At 47.3% G+C, this 22,849-nt stretch overlaps 8 protein-coding genes across 8 annotated transcripts; 3 read left to right on the forward strand and 5 right to left on the reverse strand.

Moving 5' to 3' along the window:
• Positions 1-1,152: 1,152 nt before the first annotated feature.
• Positions 1,153-2,403, reverse strand: BJ212DRAFT_1351250 (uncharacterized protein). The gene is made up of 3 exons (XM_041335530.1): positions 1,833-2,403; positions 1,722-1,780; positions 1,153-1,667 (listed from the first exon to the last, which is right to left on the reverse strand). Exons 1-3 carry the CDS (start codon positions 2,215-2,217, stop codon positions 1,488-1,490), a joined length of 624 nt encoding a protein of 207 aa, XP_041193566.1. The 5' UTR covers positions 2,218-2,403; the 3' UTR covers positions 1,153-1,487.
• A 341-nt stretch (positions 2,404-2,744) lies between these two features.
• On the reverse strand, positions 2,745-3,511 carry BJ212DRAFT_1351256 (temperature dependent protein affecting M2 dsRNA replication). Its single transcript, XM_041335531.1, has 2 exons — positions 2,928-3,511; positions 2,745-2,867 (listed from the first exon to the last, which is right to left on the reverse strand). The coding sequence occupies exons 1-2, from the start codon at positions 3,204-3,206 to the stop codon at positions 2,763-2,765; spliced, it is 384 nt and encodes a 127-aa protein (XP_041193567.1). The 5' UTR covers positions 3,207-3,511; the 3' UTR covers positions 2,745-2,762.
• A 362-nt stretch (positions 3,512-3,873) lies between these two features.
• BJ212DRAFT_154940 (PIN domain-like protein) lies at positions 3,874-5,543 on the reverse strand. The gene is made up of 5 exons (XM_041341894.1): positions 5,441-5,543; positions 4,898-5,364; positions 4,213-4,846; positions 3,941-4,159; positions 3,874-3,880 (listed from the first exon to the last, which is right to left on the reverse strand). The coding sequence occupies exons 1-4, from the start codon at positions 5,460-5,462 to the stop codon at positions 4,125-4,127; spliced, it is 1,158 nt and encodes a 385-aa protein (XP_041193568.1). The 5' UTR covers positions 5,463-5,543; the 3' UTR covers positions 3,874-3,880; positions 3,941-4,124.
• A 1,670-nt stretch (positions 5,544-7,213) lies between these two features.
• BJ212DRAFT_1299317 (uncharacterized protein) lies at positions 7,214-8,333 on the reverse strand (the record flags this gene model as incomplete). The annotated part of the gene is made up of 6 exons (XM_041332842.1): positions 7,214-7,400; positions 7,478-7,529; positions 7,832-7,840; positions 7,871-7,902; positions 8,018-8,131; positions 8,152-8,333. 6 exons carry the CDS (start codon positions 8,331-8,333, stop codon positions 7,214-7,216), a joined length of 576 nt encoding a protein of 191 aa, XP_041193569.1.
• A 3,580-nt stretch (positions 8,334-11,913) lies between these two features.
• On the forward strand, positions 11,914-12,408 carry BJ212DRAFT_1270573 (uncharacterized protein; the record flags this gene model as incomplete). The annotated part of the gene is made up of 2 exons (XM_041330901.1): positions 11,914-12,164; positions 12,216-12,408. Coding segments are annotated over 2 exons (444 nt in total), but the record flags the coding sequence as incomplete, so codon positions are not given.
• Positions 12,409-14,002: 1,594 nt separating this feature from the next.
• Positions 14,003-15,835, reverse strand: BJ212DRAFT_1351341 (uncharacterized protein). The gene is made up of 14 exons (XM_041335532.1): positions 15,534-15,835; positions 15,402-15,474; positions 15,292-15,341; positions 15,196-15,239; positions 15,114-15,133; positions 15,007-15,059; positions 14,872-14,954; positions 14,705-14,803; positions 14,509-14,648; positions 14,427-14,451; positions 14,337-14,366; positions 14,265-14,277; positions 14,154-14,213; positions 14,003-14,100 (listed from the first exon to the last, which is right to left on the reverse strand). Exons 1-14 carry the CDS (start codon positions 15,617-15,619, stop codon positions 14,010-14,012), a joined length of 867 nt encoding a protein of 288 aa, XP_041193571.1. The 5' UTR covers positions 15,620-15,835; the 3' UTR covers positions 14,003-14,009.
• Positions 15,836-16,453: 618 nt separating this feature from the next.
• On the forward strand, positions 16,454-18,690 carry BJ212DRAFT_155449 (MFS general substrate transporter). Its single transcript, XM_041341936.1, has 11 exons — positions 16,454-16,841; positions 16,892-16,911; positions 16,968-17,075; positions 17,125-17,210; positions 17,262-17,274; positions 17,323-17,409; positions 17,458-17,592; positions 17,652-18,032; positions 18,085-18,201; positions 18,258-18,398; positions 18,448-18,690. The coding sequence occupies exons 1-11, from the start codon at positions 16,653-16,655 to the stop codon at positions 18,596-18,598; spliced, it is 1,428 nt and encodes a 475-aa protein (XP_041193572.1). The 5' UTR covers positions 16,454-16,652; the 3' UTR covers positions 18,599-18,690.
• Positions 18,691-18,905: 215 nt separating this feature from the next.
• Positions 18,906-21,371, forward strand: BJ212DRAFT_1460980 (MFS general substrate transporter). The gene is made up of 13 exons (XM_041338913.1): positions 18,906-18,942; positions 19,014-19,285; positions 19,336-19,355; positions 19,412-19,519; positions 19,569-19,654; positions 19,712-19,724; positions 19,771-19,857; positions 19,906-20,040; positions 20,101-20,481; positions 20,534-20,650; positions 20,707-20,847; positions 20,897-21,094; positions 21,153-21,371. Exons 2-12 carry the CDS (start codon positions 19,097-19,099, stop codon positions 21,078-21,080), a joined length of 1,461 nt encoding a protein of 486 aa, XP_041193573.1. The 5' UTR covers positions 18,906-18,942; positions 19,014-19,096; the 3' UTR covers positions 21,081-21,094; positions 21,153-21,371.
• Positions 21,372-22,849: the final 1,478 nt, after the last annotated feature.

Raw genomic sequence — 22,849 nt, forward strand, 5'->3', positions numbered from 1 at the left:
GGAGAAGCCACGACCCACACCACATTGACGGCCTTTTGCTGTCAAAGGGCTTTCTAGTGTGTACTTCTCCTGATAGTCGTGATCAAGTTGCTAGCTCTTGCCTTTACGTTTACGTGAGCATTCGAGCAAGTACTCTAGGGTTCGGCTATCATGTTAGACCGAGATATCCCAGAACGATGAGCTGGTCAAATGAGCGACCAAGGCCAGGTATATACATAGGCTAAAACCATTCTCACAACAGCGGTGCACTGCAGCTAGAGGGTACTTCTCACACTGGACGGGGATTACTATACTGATTCGGAACGATCCATTGTCTAGGCCAATCAACCAGATGTTCATGTTTTGGGATTTTGACAGGTACCTTGCTGCGTTCATAATGCATTGCTTCACGGGAAAGTATCTGTGATCGGACAATGGATCCAGTGAGGTACGCCAGAGACACAACTGTCAGCCAGCAGAGTGCGGGGTTACGCGCCTGAGTAAAAATGGACTCGTCGTCTACGGGCAAGTAGGATGAGAAAATCCAAATCCGATCTCCTTGATCGTCGTGGGTACTCGCATCAGGTGCGGAGATCATCGTGACCTTCCAAGCTCTGCTCTGCCGCTCTCAGTCACGTTAGAGGCATTGGAAGGTCTTTTTGAAGCATGTGAACGAAGCTTCGAAAGGCCTACTGCCGCACGTCGTTGTCACAATAGTACGATATGTACGGCAGGCCTTCCTCGACTTTTCGGGGAGTAAAGTTTAAGGAAGCTTCACCAGTTAGGAAGACTTTGGAAGACTTCCGGACTCGGATGGTGAATTACCGGTCGAGCGTCAAACTGCGGGGTATCATCGACTCCGATCAATAACAGGAACCTTTGAGGGATTGTGCTGAACTGTGCAGCCTACTAGCAAGTGGCCCACTGCCACGTCGGTCCCGTATCTTGGAGAGAAAAACTATCTATATTTGCTTGCGTCACAGGCACTCCCCGGAGTTGATCACAAGGGGAGACACGGTTGCACCCTGTTGCACCCAACAGACCGAAACCTGTCCGTCCTCTACGTGGGAGCGGGAGTGGCCAGGAGCGGTCAAAGAGTGATAGTGATGCTCCGGCGCTGCGGAAGATGTAGAATACGAGATCATGATCCATCATGACTCGTACAGCCAATTCCCATGCTTGCATCTTGCGTGCCTGCTTGCTCCCCAGAACGAGATGACCGTCAAATGCAAAGTTCATTGTAAAACAGATAGCAAGTCTGCTGACACGAAGTACTAGTGAACTAATATGGTATAATTAACAGGGCAGGTGTGTAGTGATCAATAATGTACAGAAACAAACATCGCTTCAACTTCATCCGTTGGTGGTACACAGTATGGGTAAATGAGTGTGTACGATACCGAAGATGAATAAAAAATAATTGTGGGTTATCGTACAACAATGCAAATGCTGGGGTCATAATCGTCATAAGAGTGAACAGCCAAGCATAACTTGCAAAAAGTAGGCGGTCATTCGAAATTGTATTCGACCGCTATCCGACATGCATCAGATATATAAGGGGTGCGACCATGCTGTCGCAGGCCTTGTCTCGATGAGAAGGGGGTATCGCACGCAGTACATGAATGCCCGAACAATCTGGATGCGTTATGAGGATCCCGCGAGCGTGATCTTTTTGGGGTGTGCGAGACCTGATGAGTGTGAGCTTAATACGAAGTCCGAGGGGTACTGCAATGAAGACTCACAAGATCATCATCAATCTGATTTTGATTCAACTTTCGTTTTAATGATGACGAACGGGGCTCTATAGATGTGTTAGTCAAGAGCGCAGCAAACTATGGGAGAAAAGAACATACCAGCTGAGGCGCTCATTACTTTTATCGAATTATCTCTCCAATTCTGTACCCGCTTCATGCGAACATCATATGTATCATCTGTCCAAGCCACGGGTTCTCTGTCCTGGGAAGGATGGGGAGGGGTAACAAAAGAGGAGCAATACGATGAGCAATCCTCCTCGTCTTCTGAGTCCGATGTAGAGGGATATGAGGATCCAGAGGAGAAGCCGTATGAGCTGGACTCGATGTCACGACGTGGAGGAGGTGAAGCCTCTACGAGCTGGATGATCTGGATGGCGTCGTGTGGTTGACGGACATAGAGATGGCCTGGGTTGACCTTTTCCTTGTAAGGATCAAACATATGAGGTGTGTGTAGCATGATAGGACTGGTGTATTGGTCGAACATTTGTGACAGAAGTGGGGGGTGTCAAGTGCAAAGATTGAGAATCAGGTGGGCCTTAAATTTGAAGGGAGAGGCGCCACGCGAGCGACATGCATATTCGATTGTAGATTTGTGTGGCAGCTGTTCAAAAAAAAAGCGAAGCAGAGCCCTGAGAAGGTCAGAAACCTGGGGATCGGGCGATAAACAGCGAGATGGCCACTTACCACTTTCGGACATCCTGTTCTTGGCGTCAGTCCCAATTAGGTATCATTGAGCATCTCAGATCCCAGATGGTTTCAGTATCATCCCACCATCTCAGCAGTATCTTAATTTCCTTTTTAAGCTATTCTACTTCCCATGTCCATGTTCCATTCCTTTGTTAACTTTTCCCATCGTCTCCTCCGTCACTCTCCTTGTATCCTTTCTAACGGCCATTGTAATTGATCGCTTCCTTACTTCCGAATAAATCGCACCCTATATTCTATTCAACACACAGAGCGATCGAAAAATATTTTCAAGTGTCAATCAAGTGCCTATCAAGCCTAGAGTCTCTCTGTTCCGAACTAATCTCATGGCCGCATCGGCGCAAGCCACGCCTCCGCTGCTTCAAACTGGTCAATCAACTCGCGAAGGACAGCACCCTCTGAGTGAAGTTGCCTCATGGCAGAAAGCGCCTGTGAACCACAACACATGTTAGCCAACGGGTGATTCTACAATGGAACAAAGACACCAACAATGTCCCAGAACCGGAATCCTCGTTCCACTTCTTGTTTGGGGTTTTTCACTCCCGGAAACGTGTCTTCACATATCTCAAGGGCCATCGCCTTCGACTCTCTAACGCCTTCTGCGTTAGGGTCAAGTACTCGCGTTTGATTATTGAGGTGCGTCAGGGCATCCAGGTACACCTTGGCAAGCACTCCGAATCCAGTGTTTACCTCCGATTGGAAAGGCAGGGAGATAGTAATGTCCAAAAGATCTTCCCGTGCCCGGCGTGCGTCAGAACGCAATAACATATTTAATGTCGTCACCTCAAGTAGCGTTCGGAGCGCCCGAGTCAATGAACGCACAAATGAGTTGAACACCAGCAATTCACGTGACAATGGTGCCGACCAAGGTTGTGGCTAGATTAGGAAATAGCCTCAATGCGATTGGCTTGATATAGAAAAAATTTACCTTGAAATTCAAAGGCACGATGCTAAGCACTCTCATGACCAGCAGCATGCAAGATTTTTCATCATCTGCGTGGGATAATCATTTATCAATCCAAAGAAAACCCGTATGTGAATTCCGCTCACCGGTCCCGAAACTTGGTCCCCCACTAAACGCTCGGCCTGACCATAAGTGACCGTGCATTACCCCAGCCCTTACCAGCTCCAGAAACAGATACAGAGGATCTTGGAATTTGTCATTCAAACGGGCTTGTTTAATTGCGGTGTACATGGCGCGTGCTAGTGGCGAGTGAGTGTGGGAGTTGAGTAGGAATCTATAGTGGCAGTGTCACAAGAGTGCTAGGCTGGCAAGGCAGCGCTTACCCTCTGAGTTCCAGGAACCGCCATACCACATTAGCGACGACCTCATCCTTTTTGTCCAGTTGCCCGTTCGGGACACTTGTCTTTCCCTTGGTACGCGATGCAAGTTTCTCCGTTGCTGTCGCTCCAAGGCAAAGTGCGAAATCAATGGTGGAAGACTGGACCAATCAACCGAGATTGTCAGGTGACTTGACTGATAAGCGACTTCGGAAACTCACGTTCTGTCTCCGTAGCTCTTCCTCCACAGTGGCATAGCTAACGTTCCAGCCCGCCACGCGTTCGGCAAGCTGCACAGTTTGTGGTGAGTTATGTTGGACAAACTTTTGACCGTGAGGCGCGGGGCTCTCAAACCAAAAGTTGCCCGCAACTTTCCGATTGTTCCAAAATTGATGGGAAACGCTGCTAATGAGCGCGAGAGCGGTCGCGCGCGGTCCTGTCTGGCCATCGGTAATAACCTCCTTGACGAACCGCTTGTACTCAGTCGTCTCACCGTTATCAAGCGGTGGGGGTTCAACGATCTGACCACTAGTCAACCAAACGAGTGCTTGGGGCCCCAAGAGTCCACGTGAGAGATAGAAATAGATTTCGTCAGGAAGACGGTGCGTGAATATTTCATGAAGATCTGAAGGGATATCTGCAGCTGTCGGATGGTGGGGGTGATTAGGACCGTGTGCTGACGTGGTGATTGCAAGGGGAAGCGGCGTGACACTTCCCTCAGACGAGAATATGAGAGAGTATTTGATCATCGAGCGCGTGCGCGCGTACTGATCGGGATACTGCATACTCTTGACCGCAGGATGTTCCGCGAATGCGGAAACGGCAGCATGGCCAGACTTGTAGTATTTGACCATGTCAACCGTGGCCTTCAATGCTTGTTCATGCACAGTTGGTGGAAATGGTGGCGAGTGCTCAAAACCAACAAGGATGCCAACATCAAGGAACTGGTCCTCGCTGAGGCCCAAGTCACCCAAGATAGTGCGTTTGGATACGAAGGAAAAAGATGGTGTCGCAGAGGTGAGATCCAGCGAAGTAATCAATTTGTCTACACCTGGATAGAGTAGGGTGTCTGTCGGTCCAAAGATTGCATGAATATATGATTTCGGGTGTCGTTGCATATAAATCAACTGTTCAGGATGAATCAGCAGAGTATCCAGCAAGAGATGGTTTCGGCCTACCTGAGCCCAAGCGACGTACGGAGCAACCAAGAACTCCACATTTCTATGTCTGAATATCCTCAAGACCATGCGCCATAAGTCCCACTGCTGGAGCCCACTTCTGCCCTCAAATAATTTTACGGCGGATTCTTCCTGGCCAGCCTCGTATTTTGCCCAAGCATCCCTTCGGTCCCTGCATGCATCATTGTGCTCCACGTGATGTTGGTATTGCTTCCAACGCTTGCTTGGCAAAAGACCAGGAAAAACGAATACAGGTTTTATTCGTAGTTTTTCGAGCGTACGCAAATCAGACTCGATGCGTGTCGTTAGCGCCAAGGGTAAGCCACCAGTTGCAGCGAGAAGAGGTTCGCGCGAGGGTGGGTTGTCCGTCAATATTTTGAGGTAGTAAGATGCATCAATTCCCAGCCGGGAGTCGGATAACACAGACAGAGCAAATGACTGTGTGTGCTTCCGCTCGGAGAGGTAGTCTGTTTCGTTTTCAAGTTACACGTCAATTTTAACTGCAGCTCCTCTACTCCCACATTCGATGGGAATAAAACGTACTTTCCAGGTGCTTGATGGGCATCGCAGTCTTTGAACGAGCTCACTGTGTTCGTCGTACCAACTTGAGTACTTGAACAACGTGCAACAAGGCAACCAACTTTCAGATTATGTAAGCGCGCGAGTTTCCTTCTGCTTCTTACTCAGGGACAATCCAGGGAGTACTTACAATTAACATCTTGCTCAATACCACGTCCAAATTGTCAGCTCGGGACTGAAGGCTGCATCCCCATCCAAGAACTTCCGCCCAGTTACACGTCTTGTCAATATTTACACCAATGTGGCGCCGATAATGAATGTCATTAGCCCTAAATCGACTTCTACACAGAAACTTTGGTTCGTCCTAGTCCATCTGAGAATTCTTGGTCAGGGCTCTCACTGCTTTGCCAGATTGCCAACATGTAGGTTCATTGCTAAATCCGCAGCTTACGGGGTCTCAGTGCAGATTTACTGTCTCGTTGAGATGTCAAGGCCGAGCGCTGCCAGTTGTTGCTCATGACGCGTCACGCATTTGGTCAAATGTTGTTAAGTTACTACGCAAGGCCAGTAACTTCGTGGAGAGGCTCCTGTGAAGGGGGGTGTGGTGACAGTCTAGTGGGGCATGCCGCTACTGCGGTAATTGCGGCTATGCATTATACCACGCCGATGTTTTTTTTGCCGACTCAAAGGGCGTTCAATGTTTATCTGACAAGTCAAGAAGCCCCTTTGTTTTTCTTCTTACACTTTAATTTCCGGATCCTGTGCGAAACAGACACCAGTGCCTGTGAACAATCTCAGCTGGATCTGGCTAGCTTGTTCTCGTGACGAGTTCAAGGGTCCTTGAAGCGCGGCAGTGCAATCATAGTCAGTTTCCAACAAGCGCCACAGGTCTAATGCAGATGAAGTTGGCCACCTTGAAGCATGGTTTCAATCTGTCTCCGAATTGATGTCTTCTACCCTACTGATGATGACGTTTCCTGTGGGTATGAACGATCAAATTGTGTGCGCCTAAAAGGTTGCTCAGCCAGACGGGGACGTCGCACCTTCTGTTACAACAGGTTACTACTCGGGAAAGTACCATTTTAACATCGTGTGAGCGTTTAATCTGATAACGTTCATTCACACACATAGAGTTTTATCCGATAACTACTAAGAAACGGTCACACCCAGGCCCCATGACTACACAGCAAAGTCGACCCAATGATCTTAATGGAACCTCATCAGGCCTTTGCTTCAGGATGTCTCAAGTCTAGTTCTTCCACACAGGATTGTATTTGTTGCAACCCGGCACCTGCTGAGAGGCAGCTACTACGTTGGCCCCACGACTGCACAACAATCGATGCGATGATCGTATTGGAGCCTTGGTGGGAATTTGCTCCGAAATGATGCACGAATCTCGAGCCGTATTTCAGGTTTCGATCTCTCGCCAGTGATTTCATGCTGTGCTCTACCCATGTGCAACGGCTGTGGCTTCATGGCAGGTATCTCCGCAATGAGCAGGCGAGCTAGCAAGGAGCCATCTCTCGGCCGTTAACGTTTCCTTGGATCTTGCCTCCCACAGTGTTGTCTTCGACTGTACGCGAACATTAGCGGATGCGTAATATTGTACGGAGAACTTGGGTTTATTTGCCCCACAGTTGGATATGCTCTGGGCACTTGGTTTACTCATCAAAATGTTTCGTTATTGTGGTGAGCTGATGGACCATATATACTTGTTTCGTTAGAGTTACTGCTAGCCCAGAGAAAGCAAAAACAGAGCCTGGAGAGTCCACTGTGAGCAGTGTGAGGTGCTGTTGGTCAGCAAGGAAGATCTCGAGTCTCAGGCCCATCACTAGACCAGTAGCGCAGATCCCGTCTACGTTCGAGTATCTGATCGGACTGGGGCCATGCCTGCCATGCAACCCGGTAGTTGGCGCTCGGCGATCTCCAGATACGAAAGCCGTGTGCTATGTATGCGAGCTCGCTGGGATCACGATCAGGAAATCTTGCACAATGCCTGTGAGTTTAATTAGTCTTTCCCATCAACTCTCGTCAACCGAAGCGCAATGAAGCATCACTCACGGCGTCGTGACGATATTCGCGTGTTGCTCGCTGCCGGCATTCTGCGAGAAACCTTCGTGATGCCCATTCATTCGCTTGTCAAGCGAGTGGTTCTATTTTTTTTAACCTCAGCCTTTGCACTTTCCGAAGGAACGCAATTCACTCACGAATGACAGCTGTTGTAAGTTTGGATACTACTTTGGAATCCTGTTTCTTTCTGGTGTCGAGAACTTTTCGGCAAGTCTTCGCTTAAATCGCTTAGACGGCCTCAATCAGATGCATAGTCCGTCCGTTGTCTTCGTGTTCGCGGAATAGGTTAAAACGCCCGGGCATGCCAGCAAACAGAATAAGAAATGGCATTGTCAAGTAGCGTACCGTCGGTATCTATCCGTTTGTGTCAAGAAGCGTGCTCACTAGAACCTCCCGCAGAAGCTCTCTTCGAGGCGCTAAGAGCTTATGTATGTACATGTCACAGGGATCAGGTGCGATACGAAGGTCACTGAATGTGCTCTCACAGACTGAATAGGCAAACAAGGTATGTGTACTTTACCTCACCCTCACCGTTCGACAAATCTCGCTGATGTCGTGCTCCTTTTCCATTTTGGCACCAGAAGATTAACAGCGGATCGATAGCCGTGAACACTTAGCGCTGCAGTAGGTCGCCCGTTATCATTTCTAAGTGACAAGTAACTTACTCTCTCTGGATTCTATACTGCGACTGCACCTGCTTAACTTTGGCATTGGACCATAGGACGTCTGCAAACATGACTGGGTACCATAACCAGTAGTTCCTGGCGTGATTTAGCGCTGACCGTGTGAATAAACACTCCGCGAGTGTAGTTCCGGGACTTTCATTCATATTTGCAGTGGGTGTCATGGTCTTAGAAGTCTCTGATTAACCGTAATCATATGTACAAGCAGCAAGCGCGAGTGGAATGTGTGTTGTCTCGTAGGAGTGCAACTTAAAACTCCTGGTGCTCATAGCAGTCTCAAAACTTATTTCCTGTCCATCCTGCCTTCCCGCCATCATACATCCGGACAAGTTAACACTCGCACAACCAAACGTAAAATACCAGTACCAGCTACATTTGGTGAGCATGTGTATTTTTTTTTTGAGAAAAGTGATTTGACTGGGATGTTGCACCCACTGTCCAAATTGTGTTCCTCTCCACCATATTGCCAGTCAATCTTTAGATTGGAATCATAATAGACATTGTTGCTACACCACTCAGTTGTGCTGTGTAGGCTGTCTTCTGAGGCTCTGTGCTGTCTGCACCAAATAATCAGTGCCAACTAACTGTGCTTGATGCATTACTGTGCAATGCCCACCATCAAGGTTGTTCTTCCTGTCAAGCTGCCACCTCCATGTGGACCATCAGCAATCAGAATTGGATGATACATAGATACTTGATAGAAACACACCCCTATGCATAATTGACTCATTGACATTCTCCATAGAAGGGAACAATGAAGGACAAAGTTTGTCTCTAATACCAAACAAATGCTATGTCCCTCAATTGGGTACCAGTGACCAGTCTCTTTGCTCATGATTTTTGCCTAGTACCTTGAGCTAGGGTCTTTTGATCCACATGCAATAATTCACATAGATTGGAATACTCAAACTCAAGAGATAACATATGCAAGGTAAGCAAACCAAACAGCTCTAAAATTATGAGCCCATCCAGAGCAAGCAACAGAAGAAAGGAAGATGATGATGAGAGGAGACTAGTACAAGGTTTAAATCATTTTTTCAAGGTTCACATGTACATCAGGAAAGGAAAAGAAAACCCACAAACTCTCTAGGACTCATGGGTGTTAACAGTTAACAAACAAAAGCCTCATCCCAGGGATGTATGAAGCGGTGCTGGAATTAGGAATCAGGATTGAGCGGCAGAGACTTGATAGAAACGTACCTCAATGATCTCATTGACGTCCTAGAGGGAGATCCCAGTCTCATCGTGTTTTTTTTTACCTAGATATACTAGTAATAGTACTTTGAGCTCGAGTCTTCCGGTCAACGTGTGATTCCACATTGACTGGAATACTCGAATTCAAGAGACGACATACATAGGATAAGCAAACGTCTCAGCTTTGAAATCGCGAGCTTGTCGTGAGCAAGCGACGGAAGAAAGGATGATGACGATGTTGAAAGGAGACTAGTACAAGCTTTGAAACATGTTCCAAGGTTTACATCCACGTCAGAAAAGGAAAAGAAAACTCACAAACTTCCTGCAAGAGCCTCATGATCCAATCTCCAACGGTTAACAAACAAAAGCCTCCTCCGAGTCCCGGGGCCGTATGGAAAGGTGCTCGAGAACCACGTTATCGGCTGACTGTTACCGCCAGTAGGTCATAAGGTTCGCTCTGCACCTTCATTCACAACCATCCACGTTTCGCATCAACACCTGACGCATTTCCAATCTGGGGTTCGGGAAGTATATCGGGTGTATGACGTCCGCTCTTCGGCTATAGATGCAGGGTACGATAGACCCGGATGATCTCCTTAGACTTCTTGCCCTGCCAGGTTACCCGGATTTCCAACGACCGAGTTTTGGGCGGTGTGCATCCTCGTCGGAATTCCGAGTCCGGGCCTCTCGATCCAAGATCCTGAACTCAAGTCGGTGACCTTGCGAGTTCATGGCCGTATAGCAGGCATCAATACCATAACCATCGTATTATTAGCCGGCTATCGTTGTTATCGTTGTTACACGATGATCCTTCGGAAATAGGAATAGGAATGGGATAATAGATAGGTTAGGTTTCAGCATGCCAGGTTCAAGTTTAGACAAAACCCACTTGGAAGTTCCGACCTGGATATGAATATTTCATTACCGACATTGCTCCTTTCAAGTCACCAAAGTCTACATCAGTAAGCGAATCCTAAGTTACTCAGCTGGGAATGACATACGCTGCGATGTTGCACGGTTTCTCCATTCACCACTACCACATGGTCGTTCACATTATTTCGCATCACATCTGAGGTCTCCAATCTGGGCTATCCGATCCTGGGAAGTATACCGGATGTAAGTAGGACGTCCGGACTCTCCTCTTAGGCTGCAGACGTGCGGGGTATGTTAGATCTGGACGATCTCCTTCCAGCCCTGCCAGGTGATTTCCTGATTGACCGAGTATTGGTTATACGTGCTCGTCGGCGTTGAATTCGGAGTCCAAGCTTCAATCCGACTCTGTGGCAAAGGTTTTTTTCATCTTGGTGAGTTTCCGAGTCGATAGTCGGAGATCGATGACCGTCATATTATTAGCAGCTATCGTCATTGTCGTCGCTGTTTTTTTTTGGCTCTTTCATAAATAGGATAAATCCCAGCTGCAGCTGCGGCATGCCGTGCCATGGCCAGAAAAGACCAAAGACACGATCAACTTCCGACCTAGATATGAAATCGAAGCTACTTGATACAAACACCAGCATGTACGTCCGAGTAAGCGGACTTACTCAGCTGTTCCTCGCTATTCCAAGTACCGGTGATAGGTATGTGTTGTCGCACAGGCGTTTCGTATCGCTGTTGCTGTGCGCTGCGTTCGAGCTTCGATATTAACCCTAGTTATGCATTCTTCAGGTCCATTGAATAATATCAGTGTTACGTCAGGGTCGGTCATTGACGTGGACGTTCCATCGTATCGATAATAAGCCCATCAGGGGTTTCCCTGGCTTTCAGATCTGGGAAAGTATGGCTAATGATAGTGGATGAAACGTATACGAGTGAGTTGCTTACGGAAAGTATGAGTAAATCTCTAATGGGAGAAGAATGGAACGTTCACAAGTATATGAAGACAAACAAATCGGGTCAAACACTGGTAGAAGTATGAGACACCACCATTATAGCAGTATGGAACGCCACCCCGGCAGATGCTATGACGCGCGAAGTGTGGGATCCTCGTCCGAGTAAATCGGGACCACAAACGTGATCGTGGGTGGCTCTAAGCTGAGAGTCTCAACTGAGAGATGTGTTTGTGATCCACAGTAAATTATTGGGATTGACACGGTCGACGAGCTGTGTCGTCCAAGAATGGATGGCGCTTGGATACTCACTAGAACCAGCACGTACCAGTAAATCCTACTGCCTGCGCAATGGGCCAAAGCGGTACCGAGAAGCACCATTGTTACAGCCTACGATGGCAGAAGCCACGCAGGTTATTCGAAGCCATGGTCTAATTCTATTTTTGAATGAATAAAGCGGAATGAAACCTCCAGTGAGAAGGTTCGGATTCGGTCGTGTTCTGGAGTAGGCGACTCCTTGGCCATGGGTGGTAGTGGTGCACATGGAGTGATCCTGGAATAGGAACCAATGGCAAAAGCATGGAGAGGGATATATGTGGTAGTAGTTGGCTGGCAGTGGCCTGGCCTGGCCTCGGATCAGATCACGGGATCATCCGTTTCCGTGCATGCCCGATAGGCTTGAAAGAAGAAGGTCCTAGCTTTGTGCAAGTTCAAATATTTTACTATGAGCGACGTCGACGAGCCATTACAACATTGCGACGATCCGTCAACTTGTAGACCTTCTCTACCAAGAATGAAGTCTTGTTTAAAGTCTCCTTCTCATTCTGGCTCTACTACTCCGTGCATAGACCCTGACACAGACGATGGCACTTGCAAGAAACATGTGGCATTTTGCGAGGAAGGAACTGAACAAGTTTTTCAAGCTGATGAATGGGATCGAACACCTATGGAAATCGCACAACGCCTATCATACGAGTCAGTCACACGACTTGATCCATTTCTATATACTGACCTGACTTTGACCAGCGACGTACTCGAGCTGAAAATGATTCAACGTTCTCTGCCTCGTGCTCAGCAGAGCCACGACCCTCTTTCATCCAAGCCATATTCTGGCGTTTTCCTTCGCAACGTCCCAATTCCACTCCTCCCACTAAATCCAACAACAGTGTCAGCTTCGCCATCAATGTCACCACCGCCACCACACAGAACAGGCTATGCGGCACTCGACCTTCACCCAAATTCCATCTTATTCGCGTCACCACCCAGGCAATGCCATAAACCGACAGAGCTTAGACCGCATAACATTGCGGTCCCACCACCACCCCTCCCTCCACAACGCACGACACCCGCTTCTCTCCCCCCAATACAAAGCAACCTCCCTCCCCCAAAACGCTTCGCTTTTATCCCTCTTCTGGACAACACCACAGCTAGTCCAACCAATCCATCCCAAGGCTACCCCTTCTCAGAAGACACAGACTGCTCCCTATTCGCATCCGATACCGAATTCTCCACGCCCTCTCTAACAACCGCATCCCTCGCCTCAAGCAGTCCACCAGAATCTCCTGGAAATACCAGTCCCGGACTGGAATACAGCCATTCGCGCGAGTATCCAGAAGATGGCTTTATTCTAAACTTGGACGTCGATCCAGATGTAGATGATTCTCGCGTTGAGGATTCCTATTTCCCGCGTATGCATAGGTCTATGCGCGATCAGATGTCGAGCCCAATATCAATTTTCTACGCACGCTGCGCATCATCCTCAGAACTAACCCTACCTGCTGCGCCTCCTCCGCTAGAGGTGGGGACGATGCAGATGAAGTCGTTGGATGGGCCCATGAAGCCCGTAGGTGCACCAAGGAAGAAATTCACGATGCCCATATTAGCACTCGCCGACTCTTCATCGTCTTCACAACCTTTAGGAATGGGCTGTGAATATGCCCACTTGCGAGCTGGGAGCGATGGACTAGGACAGGGAAATGGACAGAGACAAAAGAGCCCTTCGGGCTGTCTGTGAGTCGAATTTTATCTCCCCGGCTAGGAGGTAGAGCGGAGCGAGCTCGGATCGTCCCCCACATGATCATTCTCAGGGCTGTCGTGCCTCATCACTTGGACTAGGACTATTTCGCCTTTACCTTTTTTCCTTTCTCCCTCATTACAGACTGGATATTGGATTCCTGTGCTTGTTATCTTATTCGATTACGACGACGCTCCTTTTTCGTTTATTCCTTCTACTATAGACAGCGGACATTCATTCCAGTAGGTGCTTCATTCTCTCTCCTCACCGCCACCGCCTCATTCCTTCTACCACCCGTCATATATTTATAACTCGGACCCCAAGTTCTAACTCATCCCCAGCATAGCACGCGCATCACTCCGTCGATGCATGTATCATATCATACCTCACGTCAACTCGTCTAATCAGTTACGGTTGGCTACATATATATTTATATACATACATCGTATTTGCTTAGGCTTTCCTTACTTTTAATTTATTTGAAGGTGGAATGTCGGTATTGGTTTTTGGGATGCTCCTGCAACAAGGTGTCGTGATAAGAACGCCGTTTTCGAAGGCTAGGTGCAATGCGGTGGGTACTACAACACCCCACTCGAGCGAGTCGTCTCAATCAAATCACACCGCCGTGTTCGAATTCACTCGGACAAAGTGGTAATTCGCACGTTCGGTTTTCCTCCGTCATGGGGGTCGTGTTCAAAGGCTAGACTCGGTTGGTACAAGACTTGCAACGCAATAAGTACTCCACCCGAGCGAATCCAACGCCATCATCTCAACCAAATCGAAAAACTGCATCGCCATATTCGAATTCACTGAGACAAATCGACGCGAGCCGCGATCGGTACGTTCGGTTTCTCGTCTGTCGTACGGGTACCTTCTAGCGGACCTCTCACGGGAGTTCTGATGAGCACCGCATGAGACCGTGCGAGGATAGAATGCAATGAATGGTTTACCTGTGGCATGTGGGAGGCGTAGTGAATGTTGGAATCACCGCATAGCTTGATGCTATCAACCTGTGCAAAAGTATGAGCGTGAGTGAGTGTGGGAGAGGAAGGGAGTCATACATGATACAAGTCGCTACAAGTCCCCTCAATAAGCACACCAAAGAAAAAGAACGAATATTGACAGGGACATACCAGGCCAAGTAAAAAACACATTCATGACATCTTATATCATCCCATCAACCAATCAATCGACACTACTTCGTACACGTGGTCGCCACTCACAATTAAGATTCAGCCGCGAGAAGATCTACACACACATCTCAGCACGAACACGAACACGAACACAACAAAGAAAAGAACGCACAAACGGAACGACACTAGTGAGAAACACGATGAAATAGAAGATGATGCCTTGGGTACGGATGATTGTGAAGAGAGACGACGACGACGAGCGCCAATGGCCAAAGATTGCTAGTTTGAGAAGTATAAAGTCGAATATCATAGCTAAACACCAATGATCATTTAAGCACCGCGCTTTGAGACGGGACAACAGGACTCACTGTACATGGCCGAAGCAGCTGAATATGTAGGATTCACTATTACGAAACCGCATAGTTCAGAAGAGGGAGATGATGGTGAGATTTGTGTTTCTTTTGAGCCTGTTTTTTCGAGGAGACGTCAGGTCAGGTCAGGTTATTGGAGTGTGTATGGAATATGGGGTGCGTACTGAGCATCAATGTGAACCAGTGCCCTAGAGTAGCGAGCGCCATGAACACACAAACAAACCGATTAGTCTTCCAAATGGTCCATCTTGAGTGTCATATGGGTTAGAATCTCCAACAAAAACAGGAGGGAGGCTCACGTTCGGACCACGAGGTTCGTAGATGTACAAGCCATAGCGATATTATTCGAGAACTGAAGAAATAAGTATCAAAAGAAGCTAGATGGCAGGCAAACGGAACGCCCTACCGCCAAGAATTTCAACACGTCTGCAATATTTGAAAAGGGTGATTAAAGGGAACCGAAACGCAGTGGTTACTCTGATGCTTACAATAGCAGTCGATATACGGCGGGATGGCGATGCTTGTCACGGCACTCAAACTTGTTATGAGTACAAGTACGAAGTATGTTGTAGGCGGTCACTGACGATAGTATAACAGTCACAAGAAAGAACGTCCGACCGGTCAAATAAGAAACCTGAAGAAAGATAAAGATGCACGTCAAAACTCGATCTTAAACGATATCGTACATGCTCACTATTTGCCATCGAAATGTAAGTTGACGACGAAGGAGAGCACTTTCGATCTGGCAGGAATGTATATAGCTCCATCTTTCGATATATCGAAGTCTGTGAGGTTCAGTGGAGGTACGTATGTAGGAGAAACGCACCCAAATAATCCTAGAATGACAAAGGTGATATTGACGAGAACCTCCGTCCAGTTCTCAATCACTTGCGGGTCTTGCCAGTTGACCATAATCCGAGTAATGGTGTAGCGAACGGGAGAACTTGGTTGTCACTTATGTAAGGCTCCAAACGAACCTGACCGTTAAGGGTGGAAGGTGGTGTGAGATGAGGATGATTGAAGAGCACATGAAAGCTTGATGTCTTGACACGATCCGGTATTATCCATTGAAACAGTTTTCCAATCGCAAGGTCATGGGAAGGGACGACGACGAGTGGGAGAGGGCTAAGTTGCAAAGTTCCTCCCGCTTGAAAAAACACCAGTTTAGATAAACAGTCACACAGTACTAGGTGTGAACTTTGCTATCGCCGGGAAATCGAAAGGGATTAAAGTCATAAACTGACGATGGAGAGCTCGATATTATGATCATGTCGTTGATCTTTTCAGTGAAAGGATTCGAGAAACATGAAAGCAAAAGACTTGTTGTGAAGTTGGTGATTTGTGTCCGATAATTCAACGCATGTAAGCTTGACTATACCGAGGACAAATCAGCAACCTCAAAATACGGGTAACTACATAATTGCAATTGTGGACGTTGGAGGCTGCGAGAGAGAAACGAGCAGGTGGAAAAGACTGGTCGGGGTGGAAAGACGCGAGTAACTTGAGTCTAGCGAATGCTTAGTCAACACACGCGGTCGCCTTTGCACCAACGTAGCAATGATACAGACTCTGGGAGATTCGAACTCCCTTTTGTCGCAGTTTTGCAGTAGGCAGACCCTGTAAAAGGTCCTTTTGTGTAACGTTCATTCAGGTGTCTGCACTATGCAGAGTGCCATCTAATAATAAGTGCGTCGGACTTTCCGTGATTGACGCTCACAACTCACCTTGCCTAGCTTGTCAAAGGGCCATTTAATTCCAGGGTTATCACGATCCTGACACTCGCCTGACGCGAATTGGTGGCCGAACATCATATCAACTTGGGAGCGATTAGGCTCCGAACCATGATAATCTAACCGCAAGAGGGGCCTGAGTTACATTACTCGGTTACCGAAATGCTAAAGTGCGAGCTACATACGTCTAGAAGGAGTCTCTCTCGTCCACAGGAATGTCAGCTAGTCCCCTGCTTGGTTCAGTCGACTGCAGTTCTCGCTATGATACCACGTCCACCAGAAGGATTGATAGTGGTCCAATTCTTCCTCTAGATGACATTGACAGAGAAATTATGGAGAAGAGGCTTCTCCGTAAGTTGGACCTTCGAGTAGCCTTCCTAGTTCTGATTTACATTATGAACGTCGTGAGTCGTTACACCTAGTGATTCCATAACTACCTAAAACCCCTGCGCAGATGGACCGTACTAATGTAGCGTAAGTGGTCCTTGAAAAAAAATGGGAGTAAAGTGGCTCAATCACTTGCTTGTAAGTGCAGCGAGGTTGCGTGGTTTCGAGGAGGACCTTGGCATGACGAGGAACCAATTTAACACACTCACCAGCATCCTTTATGTGGGGTATTTGTTGACGCAGGCACCTTCGTATGTACCGGCATCTTATCATTCTGCGGCATATCTAATAATTTGAAAGCAACATGATCTTACACCGCATGAAAAGGCCATCACTATACCTCTCGAGCTGCATGATGGCATGGGCTGCTATCACGGTGTTCATGGGTATGTACAACGTTTACTGGATTAACATTGCTTAACGAGGGGTCATGAAAGGTGCGGTACAAACGTTAGTATCTAGATCTTTTAATGCTATCCACTGTTAACCCTGCCCTAGATATCATACTGCTCTTAGTTTGCGCTTTTTTATTGGATTCGTGGAGGGGACATTCTTTCCCGGAGCTGTATTCCTTCTTTCACGATGGTATCAATGCCCAATACCTCCTAACAGCATATACTGAAATTCCTCTAGGTACAAGCGTAATGAACTAGGGTTACGCACAGCACTTCTTTTTTGCGGCAACTCCATCAGTAATGCTTTTGGTGCTCTTATCGCTTCGGGAATTTTAGGAAGCCTAGACGGTACACTAGGTTTTACGGCTTGGAGGTTTGAGCCGAAATGCGCGTACTTCCAAAATTTCAAATTTTCTGATTTTACTGCTACAGGTGGCTCTTCTTTGTGGAGGGCGCTTTGACCTTCTTGATCGCTGTGTCTGCAATCTGGATTTTGCCCGATTTTCCTTCAACACCGAGCGTCTGGCTTTCGCCTGATGAACAGACACTGGCCAAACGACGGATGGAGGAAGAAGTCGCGACCGTCGAGCGCGAAGGCAAGCCCGAAGAGAACTTCTCTGGTCTTGCCCAAGCTCTTATGGATTGGAGGGTGTGGTGGCTTGGTGTTACTCTTCATTTGCTGGTCAGCTCGCAGTCATTCACCAATTTTTTCCCGACCCTATCCGCCACAATGGGTTACAACACGACTACGAGCCTTTTGCTCTGCGTACCTCCATGGATTTTGGGAACTTCAACCTCATTTGTTGTGGCCAGGTCAATATTTACTTCACAGGTCCGATAAATGAATTAACAATACTGAATTAAGGCACTCCGATGTAACTGGTGATCGCTTCTGGCACGTTGTCTGTCCTCTAGTTGTCGGCATCGCTGGGTTCATGATCGCAATTTCTACAATGAATACGGCTATGCGATATCTATCCCTGTACGAATATTCTCTTCCTCGTTGTGTGATCCCACAAGCTAACGTGCTCCACGCAGATTCTTTATGGCACAGAGCCCAGCCGCCTTTGTTGTCTGTTTGACCTGGGTCTTGAATACGTTTTCCCAATCACAGTCTAAACGCGCTGCAGCCATCGCACTAATAAACCTTATGTCATCAACTGGCTTCATCAGTTCATCGTCAGTTCACAGTGATATTATGCTCTAGCTGCTATTGACACCGTCGCAGATACTTTTGGCCATCCAGTTGGGGACCTTCATACGTGAACTCGTATCTCATTTGCATCTTGACAAGCGTCTTGTGCATTGTGATGTGCTGGGTATTTAGGGGCACCTTTCCCGGTGCAATGAAGCTGCTGAAGCCGAAGAGAAAGTTCTAGGGCTACCCAAGGGTTTTAGATATATCCTCTAGAGCGCGGTTTGTAACTAATAGGATTCCGTCAGTGAGAATATATATGAATGGATACCAGGGTACACAAGATATCTTATTCGGCGAGTCATAAATTGACGATGGAGAGCTCCATAGACTATAGTACTTGTATTATACTAATCGACTTTTATCGTCGGATCGATCGATGTGATAATTGCAGCTTGCAAAAGACTTGCTGCCAGATCTGTGCATGATGGCAGTATTCTTAAGAGGACACCAAACTCTAGACACAAATCAGCAATTTTTGTTTTGACTTGATGCATCACAATGAATCCTGAATAACAAAGTAATCCGCTTAGTTCCCGGGGCCGTGTCATTAACCGGTAAGTTAATAACCGATTTTATTAAGCATCCGTAATTCTCACCAAGCCCTGAAATTGGCGCTTGCACAAATGTAGCAGTGTTAAGTGAACTGCACGCATCGGAGGAGTCTCTCTTGTCCACAGGAATGTCAGTTCGTCCCCTGCTTGGTTCAGTTGACCGCAGTTCTCGCTATGATGCCACTTCTAGCAGAAGAAGTGATGACGATCCAACTCTTCCTCTAGATGACATTGGCAGAGCAATTACGGAGAAGAGGCTTCTCCGTAAGTTGGACCTTCGAGTGGCTTTCTTAGTTCTGGTTTACATTATGAACATTGTGAGTCGTTCCACCAGGTGTTTCCGTGACTGCTTAAAACCCCTGCGTAGATGGACCGTTATAATATAGCGTAAGTGGCCCTTCGAATACATTTGGAGTAAAGTGGCTTAACCACGCACTTGCAAGTGCAGCGAGGCTGCATGGTTTCGAGGAGGACCTTGGCATGACAGGGAACCAATTCAACACACTCATTAGCATTCTTTATGTGGGGTATTTGTTGACGCAGGCACCTTCGTATGTACCGACACCTTATCATTCTGCGGCATATCTGAGGATTTCAAAGTAACATGATCTTACACCGCACGAAAAGGCCATCACTTTACCTTTCGAGCTGCATGATAGCATGGGCTGCTATCACCATGTGCATGAGTATGTCACACAGCTTTTACTTGAGCAACATTGACCAACGAGAGTCATGATTGAAAGGTGCGGTGCCAACGTGAGTATCTCACACTCTTGCCTCCCTCGAGTTAATTGTTCATTAGATACCATGCTGCTCTTACCTTGCGCTTTTTTCTTGGGTTCGTGGAGGCGACATTCTTTCCCGGAGCTGTATTCCTTCTTTCACGATGGTATCGTTACCCGATACCTCCTAACAGCATATACTGAAATTACTTTAGGTATAAGCAAAATGAACTAGGGTTACGCATAGCAGTTCTTCTTTGCGGCAGCTCTGTCAGTAATGCTTTTGGTGCTCTCGTTGCGTCGGGAATTTTGGGAAGCCTAGACGGTACACTAGGTTTTACGGCTTGGAGGTCTGAGCCGAAACGCACGTGCTTATAAAAAGTCAAATTGTTCTAATTTTGCTGCTGCAGGTGGCTCTTCTTTGTGGAGGGCGCTTTGACCTTCTTGATCGCAGTGTCTGCAATCTGGATTTTACCCGATTTTCCTTCAGCGCCAGGCATCTGGCTTTCGCCTGATGAACAGACACTGGCCAAACGACGGATGGAGGAAGAAGTCGCGGCCATTGGACACGAAAGCAAGTCCGAAGAGAACTTCTCTGGCCTCGCCCAGGCTCTTATGGATTGGAGGGTATGGTGGCTCGGTGTTGCTCTTCATTTGATAGCTTGTTCGCAGTCATTCACCATGTTTTTCCCAACCCTATCCGCTACAATGGGTTACAACGCAACTATGAGCCTCTTGCTCTGCGCACCTCCATGGATTTTGGGAACTGCAACTTCGTTTGTCGTGGCCAGGTCAGTATTTACTTCACATGTACAATAGGTGAATTAATATAACTGAACTAAGGCACTCCGATGTAACTGGTGATCGCTTCTGGCACATTGTCGGTCCTCTACTTGTCGGCATCGCTGGGTTTATGATCGCAATCTCAACAATGAATACGGCTATGCGATATCTGTCACTGTACGAACCTTCCCCTCCTCGTTGTGCGATTTCACGGGCTTACGTGCTCCGCGCAGATTCTTCATGGCTCAGAACGCAGTTGCCTTTGTTGTCTCTTTGACCTGGGTCATGGATACATTTTCCCAATCACAGTCTAAATGCGCTGCAGCTATCGCACTGATAAACACTATGTCATCAGCTGGCTTCATTAGTTCATCGTCAGTTCACAGCGACTTTGAGCTCTAGCTGCTACTGACGCCGTCGCAGATACTTTTGGCCTTACAGTTGGGGACCTTCATACGTGAACTCATATCTCATTTGCATCTTGGCGAGCGTCTTGTGTATCGCGATGTGCTGGGTGTTTAGGGAGCACCTTTCCCGATGTAATAAAGCTGCTGAAGCTGAAGAGAACGTTCTAGGGCTACCTAATGGTTTTAGATATATCCTCTAGAACGTGGTTTGTAACTAATAGGATCCCGTCAGTGAGAATCCAGATATGAATGGATACCCCATATTCACGGACCAGTGGACATCAGGAATAGGAAGGCGCGGTGGATCCTTCATTCTCATAGCACTAACGAGACTCGGATGATCATTAATAATCGATTGATCCACCGCCAGAGGAACGCTCGATTATCCGATAGCACTTGACCATAGCAGTGAGGCTGAGTGCATGTAATATATTTTGGTTTGTTTACACCCATGTACAAATTGGATAGTATTGTAAACTGGTAATGATGCGATTTCCTCAAGGAGAGGGTTTTCCTGATGCCAAACCACAAGCACAGCCGGGTACCATCACCATCATGCAACCATCATGCCGATTTTGATGATACGAGCGCTGAGCGCTGAACCGCGCCGAATGGTGACATCTAGCTCGAACAATAGATCATTATACACCCCCAACATCCTCCACTCGCTCACATCCATCTCTCGAATATGACCGTAGTCTCAAATGATCCCAGCTGGTGGCCGACAATCAATTCGAATATTTTTATGAGCTATTGGATAGGTTCGTCGCATCAAGGCGTCTCGATTCAACGTTGACTTACAATTTCACAGTTGCCGCCGGTATCGTGGTGATATATGATTGGGGTGAGCAGGGCAGTATTCGAAAATCATTGATATCTCATGATGTTTCCAGTGCTAACATTTGGACAAGAGGTAGGTTGATGTTATCGCCGGAGCAACCAACTCGCTAAGAATATGGTGTTATAGATTGAACTGATCTGGGTGAGTGACAGAGTCCCGTATCAGAAGTAAGCAACAGAATAGTATGAATTCGAGACAGAGGCAACGCTGGTCTTTCATGACTGTGCTGTATCTCGTTGTACGTACCTCATGTTATACTATAGTATGGTTGGCAAGTTGTGCTGACTGCAAAATGTTCTAGATACGCTATACTGGAATACCATATTATGTGTATGTTTTCGAGGCCAACAAGTTGGCGCTATGCTAATCACCCATCTCTCACGAATAGCATCATGGTTCTGAGTATGTACGTCTCATATGCCCTATGTTCGATTCTTCTGACCGGTGGCACACAGCAAGTATGCCATTGGCCTCAATGACAGATGCAGTTAGTATTTCGCAATCGTCTCATTCCCATTCATTGAATACACTTATTGAGCTATTTGTAGGAGTGAGTAAGATTCGGAACGTTGAAAATGGCTCCACATAATGGCTCAATAGGTGTGAGTCGGAGTGTTGGATCCTAGTATGAGGGTGATCGCTAATTGGGTATTTCAGGCAATGTTATGAACTACGCAATCAATGGGACAAATGTGGTTGTAGTTGCCGTGTTGGGCGGTGAGTTACTCAGCTGCAATACCTCTGTGATATTGACTCGACTGAAACGTGATGCAAGTCATCATGATAGCTCGGTTATATGCCATGTATCAGAGATCTGGGACGATGCTTATCTTCCTTGTTATTATCTTCCTGGCTGTAAACATCGCCTGCGGAGTGATCGCGGCAATGGTGCTCAAGGATGCTGTAGCGGGTAAGCTTCACTTGTTGACTTGAAGAACATGGCTCATTGGACGAACACCAGAGGAGTTGATACTCTCTGGCACATATATGTGCGCTCCTGAATATGAGGGGGATGTCCAGCTTCTGACCTCGATGATTTGAATGCTTAACACTGTTTGGGAGGCCCTCGCACTGTGCCTTTCAGTTTGGATTGCTGTGAAATACTTCCGTGACTTGCGACGACTCAGG

Source organism: Suillus subaureus (assembly GCF_016647635.1).
Source record: "Suillus subaureus strain MN1 chromosome Unknown BJ212scaffold_14, whole genome shotgun sequence".
Lineage (NCBI taxonomy): Eukaryota > Fungi > Basidiomycota > Agaricomycetes > Boletales > Suillaceae > Suillus > Suillus subaureus.